At 39.1% G+C, this 12,235-nt stretch overlaps 1 protein-coding gene across 1 annotated transcript; it reads left to right on the forward strand.

Moving 5' to 3' along the window:
- The first annotated feature begins 5,175 nt into the window (after window positions 1–5,175).
- On the forward strand, window positions 5,176–7,192 carry LOC120037247 (GTPase IMAP family member 7-like). The gene is made up of 2 exons (XM_038983420.1): window positions 5,176–5,258; window positions 5,937–7,192. The coding sequence occupies exons 1-2, from the start codon at window positions 5,177–5,179 to the stop codon at window positions 6,824–6,826; spliced, it is 972 nt and encodes a 323-aa protein (XP_038839348.1). The 5' UTR covers window position 5,176; the 3' UTR covers window positions 6,827–7,192.
- The last annotated feature ends 5,043 nt before the right edge of the window (window positions 7,193–12,235 follow it).

The following is a 12,235-nucleotide window of genomic DNA, read 5'->3' on the forward strand; positions in this document are numbered from 1 at the left end:
TACTTTCTTTATAGTCCCCACACATCTAGGACAGTTACACCACATATCATTACTCTCTTTATAGTCCCCACACATCTAGGACAGTTATACCACATATCATTACTCTCTTTATAGTCTCCACACATCTAGGACAGTTACAAGACATATCTTTACTCTCTTTATAGTGTCCACACATCTAGGACAGTTACATATCATTACTCTCTTTATAGACCCCACACATCTAGGACAGTTACACCACATATCGTTACTCTCTTTATAGTCTCCACACATCTAGGACAGTTATACCACATATCATTACTCTCTTTATAGTCCCCACACATCTAGGAGAGTTACATATCATTACTCTCTTTATAGTCCCCACACATCTAGGAGAGTTACATATCATTACTCTCTTTATAGTCTCCACACATCTAGGACAGTTACACCAGATATCATTAGTCTCTTAATAGTTTAGATTGTTTGAAAGTCAAATATTTGAGAAGAAATTCTCATTTAGTTTATCCTCATCTGTAAACTTTGGAACCAGAAGACTTGTGGACTTTGTTTATTTGTAATGAGGTTATCGTCTGTTACCATGTTTGTGATTGGCTGTTGTAACAGAGATGGAAGAGGAGGGACTCAGAGCACTCTGTTCCTGTTGACACTCTGTTATCACAACTTCTACCGAAGTCGATGCCTCTCCTTGTTCGGGCGGTGTTCGGCGGTTGAAGTCGTCGTTCTTCTAGCCATCACCGATCCATTTTTCCTTTTCCATTTGTTTTGTCTCGTTTTTCCACACACCTGGTTTTAATTTTCCTCATTATGTGTTGTGTATTTAACCCTCTGTTTTTCCCCATGTCTTTGTGTGGTATTGTTTATCTGTTCATGTATGCGCACGTTAGGCTGGTTAAACTGGGATATGTTAACCCTTATTTGTATTTCGTGTTAGTTTGTGCCATGTGCTTTTGGGTCGCCAAATAAAAGGCTCCGTTTTGTTAACAATTATCTGCTCTCCTGCGCCTGACTTCCTACAGCCCTTCACCCATACCCTGACAATATGATTCTTTATAATTTTATTTGTAGGAACAAGCCTCACTATCTACGAAAATATATTCTCACTATTTCCCAAGAACAAGGAGGTCTTCAGGTTTTAGATTTCAATACTCTAAATAATACTTTTAAAATAAATTGGATTCTGAAGTAGAACAGTATTTGGAATGTCTTCCCTAAATATTTATTTGGCTCTGTTGGTGGTTTAGAATTTTTGCTTCAAATTAATTTATATGTTGATTAAATTCCAGTAAAGTCTTCCTTATTCCATAAGCAGGCAATTGTAGCTTGGATGTTAGCGCATAAACACAAATTTTCCCCTCACAGATACGTTATATGGAACAACAAAGATATACGATTTAAAAAGAAGTCTCTTTTTTCGTAACTGGTTTGAGAATAAAATCATTTTGGTTGGTCAGTTACTGAAGGAGGATGGATATCTACTCTCATATGGGACATTTCTTGATAAGTTTATCATTCCAGTAACCCCGAAAGTGTAACAGTTCCAATGGTGGACATGAAAGAGTCAGGTGCAGAGAGCAGGGTAATCTCAAACGAGTGGATTTATTATTTCACCCAGAAATAATCACATAAACGGCGACGCCACACAAACAACGGGCGCGTCAAAATATAGTCCAATAAAAGTAGGACTGAAATCCACTATAACAACACCACCAACACAAACAGAAAAACAAGCCTGCACCAAAAGTCGGCGGGCCAACTGGGTTTAAATAACCCCCTACCCTAAACACAAAACAGGTGATACAAATTAGACAAACTCAAAAGAAAACAGAAAAGGGGATCGGTGGCAGCTAGTAGACCGGAGACGACGACCGCCGAGCGCCGCCCGAACGGGAAGAGGCACCATCCTCGGCGGGATTCGTAACAGAAAGAATATGCAAATGTTTTTGATGCGATTCCAATGGGGGTTGTATCTTTTTTAAATTCCTCTGTGGTTGATGTAAGTAACATAGATTTACATTAAAATATATTTATTGGCAATATTAACATCAAAGATAAATGTAGTAATAAACAGATTAGGAATATTGTTTGTGATACTACAATTCCCTCATCAAGACTCTTTTGGTTGAATATCTATGGTGATATACAATGGGGGAAAGCATGGAAATGGATAACAAATATTGTATCAGTAACGAGGTAAAGGAAGTTTCATTTAAAATGTTACATAGAATTTATCCTGTGAAACATGTTTTGGAAAGATTCAAGCTGAATATTGACTATAATTGTGATTTCTGTGGAATGGAGAAGGAGACCATTTTGCATTTGTTTTTTGCCTGTATTTATAGTCGATTTTTTGGGATTGACATACAGAATTTAGTTACAAAACAAATTGGACCGGTAGTACTATTTAATGGTTTTGATATAATTATTTCAGAAATTCTGACATAGATAAAGATGTAGTATATTTAATTAAACTGCTAATAATACTAGGTCAGTTTAATATTCACAAATGCAAATGGTCTAATTCAAAACCTAACTTTTTTCACTTTATAAATTCATTTAAACACTATGGCACTACTTTAACTAAAATGAAAAACAAAAAGGCAATTAAAACATGTTGTATTATCAAAGAATGTGATTTGTTTGTTTAGGATTCCTGGCAATGTAAATAGTTTGTATGTATGCTTGTTTGCATGTGACTATGCCTCTTTTGTTTGTTGATATTTGTTAATATATATTTTTTTTTTATAAGAAAAAAATAGAAAAAAAGGAAAGAGAACAAACAGATCTGGGACCAGACTAGGCAACTATAGAGTTACATTTAAAAAATCAGTTTTATTTGCTAATTAAATGTTTTACCTTTTTTTGTGTCCAATGTGTCCAACACATTTCATCTTACCCAAAGATGTGGCCTATCTTCTGATTCTGGCATGCAGCCAAGGTTAAAAAGCTACACCCAATCAGAATTCACACTGCCTATCCTGAGTAGAATCATGTTTACCTAGCAGCACTCTCTCATTGGCTAGAAATGATTCGTTGCTGGGAAAATGAAACTTAACAGAATGTAAGGTGCAGCACATTGGGCGCTTTAGTTTTGCATGAGTTTTAGACCATTCCATTGGTCCTTAAGGTAAATCTCCACCCACCTGGGGCACCTGGCTATGCAAAACCAGCAGGCCCACTGCTTCAGGTCTCTCAGTGACAACAGGGAACAACAATTAACAGATCTATGAAACCACACTAAAAGTGAGTATTCAACTTAACTACCTTACTAATTAAATGTTGTACAACAATCTACTCTACAGTATTTGAATAACTGTAGCACAATATTAGGTAGACATTTTATTGATACCAGGTCTGTTAACATTTATGCATAAATAATCATATGATTACATCACTTATCATCAAAATGTCAAAACAGTATAATCATGTAGCTGTTAACAATCACATTCTGCTATACAGTAGGTTTGTATTTATACACGTTTTAATATTGTAGAACAGTGAAAGGAGAAACATGGTTAGACTTTTACCTGAAACATTTACCTTGTTTAGTGCAGAGATAGTGCAGTATACTGTACCTTGTTTAGTGCAGAGATAGTGCAGTATACTGTACCTTGGTTAGTGCAGAGATAGTGCAGTATACTGTATCTTGGTTAGTGCAGAGATAGTGCAGTATACTGTATCTTGTTTAGTGCAGAGATAGTGCAGTATACTGTACCTTGTTTAGTGCAGAGATAGTGCAGTATACTGTACCTTGGTTAGTGCAGAGATAGTGCAGTATACTGTATCTTGGTTAGTGCAGAGATAGTGCAGTATACTGGACCTTGTTTAGTGCAGAGATAGTGCAGTATACTGTACCTTGTTTAGTGCAGAGATAGTGCAGTATACTGTACCTTGTTTAGTGCAGAGATAGTGCAGTATACTGTACCTTGTTTAGTGCAGAGATAGTGCAGTATACTGTACCTTGTTTAGTGCAGAGATAGTGCAGTATACTGTACCTTGTTTAGTGCAGAGATAGTGCAGTATAATGTACCTTGTTTAGTGCAGAGATAGTGCAGTATACTGTACCTTGTTTAGTGCAGAGATAGTGCAGTATACTGTACCTTGTTTAGTGCAGAGATAGTGCAGTATACTGTACCTTGTTTAGTGCAGAGATAGTGCAGTATACTGTACCTTGGGTCAACACCCATCATATAGCAGGTTGTTGCTGTGAGGGACACACCTGCAGGTTTTTGTCAGTACTGACTAAGGTCACACTGCTTAGACGTTGCATGCATCAACCAATGGTTGACTGACAGATTGCTGAAACACATGATGTGGTTAGCTGATATGTAAAATACCTATCCAGGCGTTGTAAGATCTGGTGTCAGCAACGTCTGAGCAGAGGAACAGAGGAACACATGCTTTGTGTTCAGACACCTCCTGATTTACACATTAAGTACTGGTTTCAGTTATACTGATTCCACTTAATTATTGTCTGAACTCTTCCTGTCTGTCTACACAGTAGATGTGATGTAATGTAATGTAATTATTGTCTGAACTCTTCCTGTCTGTCTACACAGTAGATGTGATGTAATGTAATGTAATTATTGTCTGAACTCTTCCTGTCTGTCTACACAGTAGATGTGATGTAATGTAATGTAATTATTGTCTGAACTCTTCCTGTCTGTCTACACAGTAGATGTGATGTAATGTAATGTAATTATTGTCTGAACTCTTCCTGTCTGTCTACACAGTAGATGTGATGTAATGTAATGTAATTATTGTCTGAACTCTTCCTGTCTGTCTACACAGTAGATGTGATGTTTGATGGTAATGGAACAGGACCTCTAACTGGTCTATCTGGTCTTAACAGCAGCAGCCAGGAAACGGTAGAATAATAACCATGTTTGGAATGTCATTTGATACGCCCCATATGAGTACATTATGTTCACCTGATGTAGGCTACGTTGTTAAGGAATGTACTGTGTTTATCCACAGTTATACCACATATCATCACTCTTTTTTTAGTTTATAGTTTAATAGTTTCTATTGTTTGGAAGTCAAATAGCTGAGAAAAAATTATTATCTGTAAAAGTAGGAACTTTGCAGAACACTGCATGAGTCACTGAAGAAATGTGGACTTTATATTTTGTAATGAGGTCATCGTCTGTTTCCATGTTTTTGATTGGCTGCAGTTGTAGTAATGGAACGAGGAAGAGGAAGGACTCTGAGGATTATGTTCCTGTTGACACTCTGTCTGCAAGACTTCACTGGTCAATGCCAAGGTACAGACACACACACACACACACACGCACACGCACACGCACACGCACACGCACACGCACACGCACACGCACACGCACACGCACACACACACACACACACACACACACACACACACACACACACACACACACACACACACACACACACACACACACATATATATACAGTATATACATGGACTTACATAGGGTTTTCAGTAGCCTTTTATCAAGACACCCACTATCAGTGTTAGCAGTTACTCTTCAATAACACAGACCCCAAAGCAAATCAGGGGGAGACAAATAGGTTTATTCAAAGAGGACAAATCATAGATGTTATGCTGAGAGGTAGATGTTCATTCTCCCCTGTCCTCAGTTATTCTCTCCTTTCAGTGATTCTTTCCACAGAACAAAGGGACGGGATGTAGTTTTATAACGCAAGCCTAGCGTGTGGTTGACCAATCATAATTCCTTGCAATAAAACTGGGCCAATGGCCTATTTCAGGATCAATGTCTAGACAAATTCCTCCAATGTCTCTGACCCATTGATCAATAATTTGCTATTAAAGAAAAAACACTATTTCCATTGATCGTTAGTTCTCTATCGACTTTTAGTCCTCTTGACCTTTAGTCCTCTGACTTGTGCATTTATCTTAAAATATTATTACAAAATCAATCATTTCTTGTCTGTTTCCACAGTTTCAGGGCAGCCCTCTAACCTGAGGATAGTTCTGCTGGGGAAGACTGGAGCAGGGAAGAGTACAACAGGAAACACCATCCTGGGGAGAGAGGTGTTTCAAGCAGAGGATTCTCCAGTGTCTGTGACTGCACAGAGTGAGAAACAGAGTGGAGTGGTGGATGGGAGGAAGATTGATGTCATCGACACCCCGGGGCTCTATGACACAACAATGTCTCAAGAAGAGATGAAAAGTGAAATAGAAAAGGCCATCTACATGTCAGTCCCAGGACCCCACGCCTTCCTGCTGGTGATCAGACTGGGGAGGTTCACAGAGGAGGAGCAGAACACTGTGAAGTGGATCCAGGAGAACTTTGGAGAAGATGCCTCAATGTACACCATCTTGCTGTTTACACATGGAGATCTACTGAAGGGTAAATCAGTAGAGGAGTTTCTTGCTAAGAGCAAAGAGTTACGTAAACTCATCAATATCTGTGGGGGCAGATATCACTCCCTAAATAATGACAAGAGAAAACACAACACTCAGGTCACAGAGCTGCTGAAGAAAATAGAGGAGATGGTGGAGAAGAATGGAGGAAAACACTACACCAATGAGATGTACCAGGAGGCCCAGAGGAAGATCGAAGAGGAGGAGGAGAGGAAGAGACAGGAAGAGGCGAAGAGAGAGAGAGAGAGGAGACAGGAAGAGGAAGAAATACGAAGAAGAGAAGAAAAATTGAATGACTGCAAGTGGTCAGCACTTGCCAGTACGACTGCATTGGGGTTGGGAGCCATGTACAGCTCTCCATTGTCTTTAGTAGCAGGGGCTACATTAGCCGCTGTTAAAGGTTATCAGTGCATGGGCACCTATTTCAACTCAGGTAGTTCCAACTCAGAAGACCAGAAGGAATAAGATTTCCACATCCACCATCTCAGATTAAGATGAATTATTATGTTATATAATATAAAATTAAGATGAATTATTGTGTTATATAATATAATTGTAATTTGATCTCTGAGAAATTAAGCTAATTTATTGTGGCCAAATTTGACATTTTAATTAACAGGATTCATATACTATTCAATAAATATAGTACCCAACATCTGATCTGGATCCAATTGTTCCCCAACAATGATTAAGAACATGGAATGGTCAAAAGCCTCAGATCAGATGTTGGGTTTTATTTCACACTAATGCCTTGTTATCTGGAGGGCGGCCATTTGCATCTCCCCAATGGTCCAAATGTGGAATCTGTAACCATGCCGATATCATATACATTGCCAGATACATACACATTACCAGATACATACACATTACCAGATACATACACATTACCAGATAAATACACATTACCAGATACATACACATTACCAAATACATACACATTACCAGATACATACACATTACCAGATACATACACATTACCAGGTACATACACATTACCAGATACATATACATTACCAGATACATACACATTACCAGATACATACACATTACCAGATACATACACATTACCAGATACATACACATTACCAGATACATATACATTACCAGATACATACACATTACCAGATACATACACATTACCAGATACATACACATTACCAGGTACATACACATTACCAGATACATATACATTACCAGATACATACACATTACCAGGCAACTGTTTTTGTTTATATTTACAACTCAGGTCAGGTATGTTGGCCTATAGTGTCCCTTGGGAAACCCAACTACCAAACCATCCAATGATGGGATTTATAAATAAATGATCTGGGCTCCTGAAAGGACTGATCTCTATAACACATGTGCTATATATGCTAACTTCTGTAAAGTGGTAAAACATTTTAAACAACTCCTCCCCCTTGGGGTTGGCAGAGCGCCAAGTTGTTTAAGCATTGGGCCAGTAACTGGAAGCTTACTGGATCAAATCCCTGAGCTGACAAGGTATACATCTGTTGTTCTGCTCGTGAACAAGGCAGTTAACCCACTGTTCCCCAGGTGCTGAAGATGTGGCTGTTGATTAAGGCAGCCCTCTGCACTTCTCTGATTCTGAAGGGTTAAATGTGGAAGACACATTTCATTTGTACAACTGACTAGTATCCCCCTTTCCCTTGTTGTCCCAGCAGGGTTTGACAGCCTCTGGTCCCATACTAGAATACATTTACATGTGTGGTACTTTAATAACCATTTATCTTCAGCTGGACAATTATTAGAAAGGATAAACTCTGAAAATGCATATCATTCTACTAGAGTCCCTTAGTCACATGACCTTGTAGAGAACGATGCACTAACAGACTCACAGACTGTATCTTCATTTCCCCATTTGATGTCTATGATGTACTAAGTGCTATGCTAAAGAGTGTAAATATATATATATATATATATCCAGAGCTGATTCACATAATCCCTTCTTACTCTGCACCACTGATCACAGAACCATTGACCTATATATTATAACTTGACAGTTGTTTCTGGTGATGTCCTTCAGATCTGTAAAGCAGGACATGTCCTCCCCCTATATAAAGGAGGAGATCCTTCTGACTTAGATAACTACCGTACAATTTGCTATTTATCTTGCCTTTCCAAAGTTCTAGAATCCCTGGCCAACTGTCAACTACGAACCTTTTAAACTTCTCACTCTATTCTTAATGTGAACCAATCAGGTGTTAGAATCCCACTCTATTCTTAATGTGAACCAATCAGGTGTTAGAATCCCACTCTATTCTTAATGTGAACCAGTCAGGTGTTAGAATCCCACTCTATTCTTAATGTGAACCAATCAGGTGTTAGAATCCCACTCTATTCTTAATGTGAACCAATCAGGTGTTAGAATCCCACTCTATTCTTAATGTGAACCAGTCAGGTGTTAGAATCCCACTCTATTCTTAATGTGAACCAATCAGGTGTTAGAATCCCACTCTATTCTTAATGTGAACCAATCAGGTGTTAGAATCCCACTCTATTCTTAATGTGAACCAAGCAGGTGTTAGAATCCCACTCTATTCTTAATGTGAACCAATCAGGTGTTAGAATCCCACTCTATTCTTAATGTGAACCAATCAGGTGTTAGAATCCCACTCTATTCTTAATGTGAACCAAGCAGGTGTTAGAATCCCACTCTATTCTTAATGTGAACCAATCAGGTGTTAGAATCCCACTCTATTCTTAATGTGAACCAATCAGGTGTTAGAATCCCACTCTATTCTTAATGTGAACCAGTCAGGTGTTAGAATCCCACTCTATTCTTAATGTGAACCAGTCAGGTGTTAGAATCCCACTCTATTCTTAATGTGAACCAATCAGGTGTTAGAATCCCACTCTATTCTTAATGTGAACCAGTCAGGTGTTAGAATCCCACTCTATTCTTAATGTGAACCAATCAGGTGTTAGAATCCCACTCTATTCTTAATGTGAACCAGTCAGGTGTTAGAATCCCACTCTATTCTTAATGTGAACCAATCAGGTGTTAGAATCCCACTCTATTCTTAATGTGAACCAATCAGGTGTTAGAATCCCACTCTATTCTTAATGTGAACCAATCAGGTGTTAGAATCCCACTCTATTCTTAATGTGAACCAATCAGGTGTTAGAATCCCACTCTATTCTTAATGTGAACCAATCAGGTGTTAGAATCCCACTCTATTCTTAATGTGAACCAATCAGGTGTTAGAATCCCACTCTATTCTTAATGTGAACCAGTCAGGTGTTAGAATCCCACTATATTCTTAATGTGAACCAATCAGGTGTTAGAATCCCACTCTATTCTTAATGTGAACCAATCAGGTGTTAGAATCCCACTCTATTCTTAATGTGAACCAAGCAGGTGTTAGAATCCCACTCTATTCTTAATGTGAACCAATCAGGTGTTAGAATCCCACTCTATTCTTAATGTGAACCAATCAGGTGTTAGAATCCCACTCTATTCTTAATGTGAACCAGTCAGGTGTTAGAATCCCACTCTATTCTTAATGTGAACCAGTCAGGTGTTAGAATCCCACTCTATTCTTAATGTGAACCAATCAGGTGTTAGAATCCCACTCTATTCTTAATGTGAACCAGTCAGGTGTTAGAATCCCACTCTATTCTTAATGTGAACCAATCAGGTGTTAGAATCCCACTCTATTCTTAATGTGAACCAATCAGGTGTTAGAATCCCACTCTATTCTTAATGTGAACCAATCAGGTTTTAGAATCCCACTCTATTCTTAATGTGAACCAATCAGGTGTTAGAATCCCACTCTATTCTTAATGTGAACCAATCAGGTGTTAGAATCCCACTCTATTCTTAATGTGAACCAATCAGGTGTTAGAATCCCATCTATTCTTAATGTGAACCAATCAGGTGTTAGAATCCCATCTATTCTTAATGTGAACCAATCAGGTGTTAGAATCCCATCTATTCTTAATGTGAACCAATCAGGTTTTAGAATCCCATCTATTCTTAATGTGAACCAATCAGGTGTCAGACCTGGACAGAACAGGTTCAGCTGCTACACCTGTTTTAGATGTGTTCAATTACTTTGATCAGAAACATGATAAAGACTTGGACACTGTTGACCATCACACTCATTTAAAGGTTGACTGAAATAATACTGGATCAGGCTTGTTGAAAGTGGTTTGAGAATGATCTGTCAGACAGGACTCAATGTGTGATTTCTGATGGTGTCATGTCCAGTTTCCTGCTACTGGAACCTGTTCTCTTTACTACTAATATAAATAATATTGGTTAATCTGTTATAACTTGTAATATTCATCTGTATGCAAAGTGGACTTCTGTTTCAGGACTAGATCTTGCCTCTCCCTAAATAGCAGGAAGCTATTTTTCCTGACAGTTCTTGACTATGGTGACACCATTTATCAGATTGCAGCAGACACTACTCTTAAACCTTTGGCTGCAGTCTACCATAGTGCCCTTCACAGGTGACAGGTTTAATACTCACCACTACATCCTGTATTAAAGGCTGGCTGGTCCACATTAAAGTCCCGTAGATCACTTCATTCCTCCCTTTTTGTTTACAAAGCTCTACTACAGCAGCTTCCAACATACCTAACTTTGTTACTAATGTATGAAGGAATGAGCTACCAAAGCCGCTCGTAAGATTAATTAACTCTTGAGGTCCCTCTGGTCTCCACCATTTAGGTAAATCCTCCTTTAGTTTTATTGCCCCTATTGTTGGAATAACCTACAACATTCCTTGCATCTTGTTTCTCTGGAAACTCAAAGCCCCAACAGCTAAAGCCCCAACATCCAAACCCCCTGACCCGGATGACGCTGGGCCAATTGTGCACCGCCCTATGGGACTCCTGATCACGGCCAGTTGTGATACAGCCTGGTATCAAACCCGGGTCTGTAGTGATGCCTCTACCACTGCAGTAAAATACTTTAGACCGCTGCGCAACTTGGGAGGAGGATTTCAGTTGTTTCGATTGATTGCGGTGGTTTATTTGTTGAAATTGTGGCATTGAGGTTGTGGTGTTGAGGTTGTGGTGTTGAGGGAATGGTGTTGAGGTTGTGGTGTTGAGGTTGTGGTGTTGAGGGAATGGTGTTGAGGTTGTGGTGTTGAGGGAATGGTGTTGAGGGAATGGTGTTGAGGTTGTGGTGTTGAGGGAATGGTGTTGAGGTTGTGGTGTTGAGGTTGTGGTGTTGAGGGAATGGTGTTGAGGTTGTGGTGTTGAGGGAATGGTGTTGAGGGAATGGTGTTGAGGTTGTGGTGTTGAGGGAATGGTGTTGAGGGAATGGTGTTGAGGTTGTGGTGTTGAGGGAATGGTGTTGAGGGAATGGTGTTGAGGTTGTGGTGTTGAGGGAATGGTGTTGAGGGAATGGTGTTGAGGTTGTGGTGTTGAGGGAATGGTGTTGAGGTTGTGGTGTTGAGGGAATGGTGTTGAGGGAATGGTGTTGAGGGAATGGTGTTGAGGGAATGGTGTTGAGGTTGTGCCTTGTGCTTATTTATATTGTTGCTGTTCTATTTGCAATGTTAGTTTTTCTTCCTGTTTGGGAGAAAATGTTTGTATTCAGAGCACCATTTGGAATGAGACCCTGGTCTCAATTGGGCTACACTCAATAAATAAAAGTTAATAAATAAAAAATATATAAACAACTATTGGAAAGCTCATATTCTGAGCTAAACATTCAAAGAGTATGGTCCACAGATCTAATTGAATCTGAACAACCCTTTAACTGGAAGAGAATATGGAAAAATATGGCATCCTGTAATCTGAACTATCAATTTATACATTGTGTGCAACCCAATCATCACCAAGTTGTACCAGGGTGCTGGTGGTATGCCTGAAGGCATGACTGGTGGTCCCCGGTGCTGG

This window comes from Salvelinus namaycush, unplaced genomic scaffold, assembly GCF_016432855.1.
Source record: "Salvelinus namaycush isolate Seneca unplaced genomic scaffold, SaNama_1.0 Scaffold165, whole genome shotgun sequence".
NCBI lineage: Eukaryota > Metazoa > Chordata > Actinopteri > Salmoniformes > Salmonidae > Salvelinus > Salvelinus namaycush.

Excerpts from the sequence above, each read along its gene's own strand:
- LOC120037247 (XM_038983420.1), top strand. The coding sequence starts at position 5,177 with ATGGAACGAGGAAGAGGAAGGACTCTGAGGATTATGTTCCTGTTGACA. Across the intron at positions 5,259-5,936 it reads CTTCACTGGTCAATGCCAAG|TTTCAGGGCAGCCCTCTAAC; the intron begins GTACAGACACAC and ends CTGTTTCCACAG.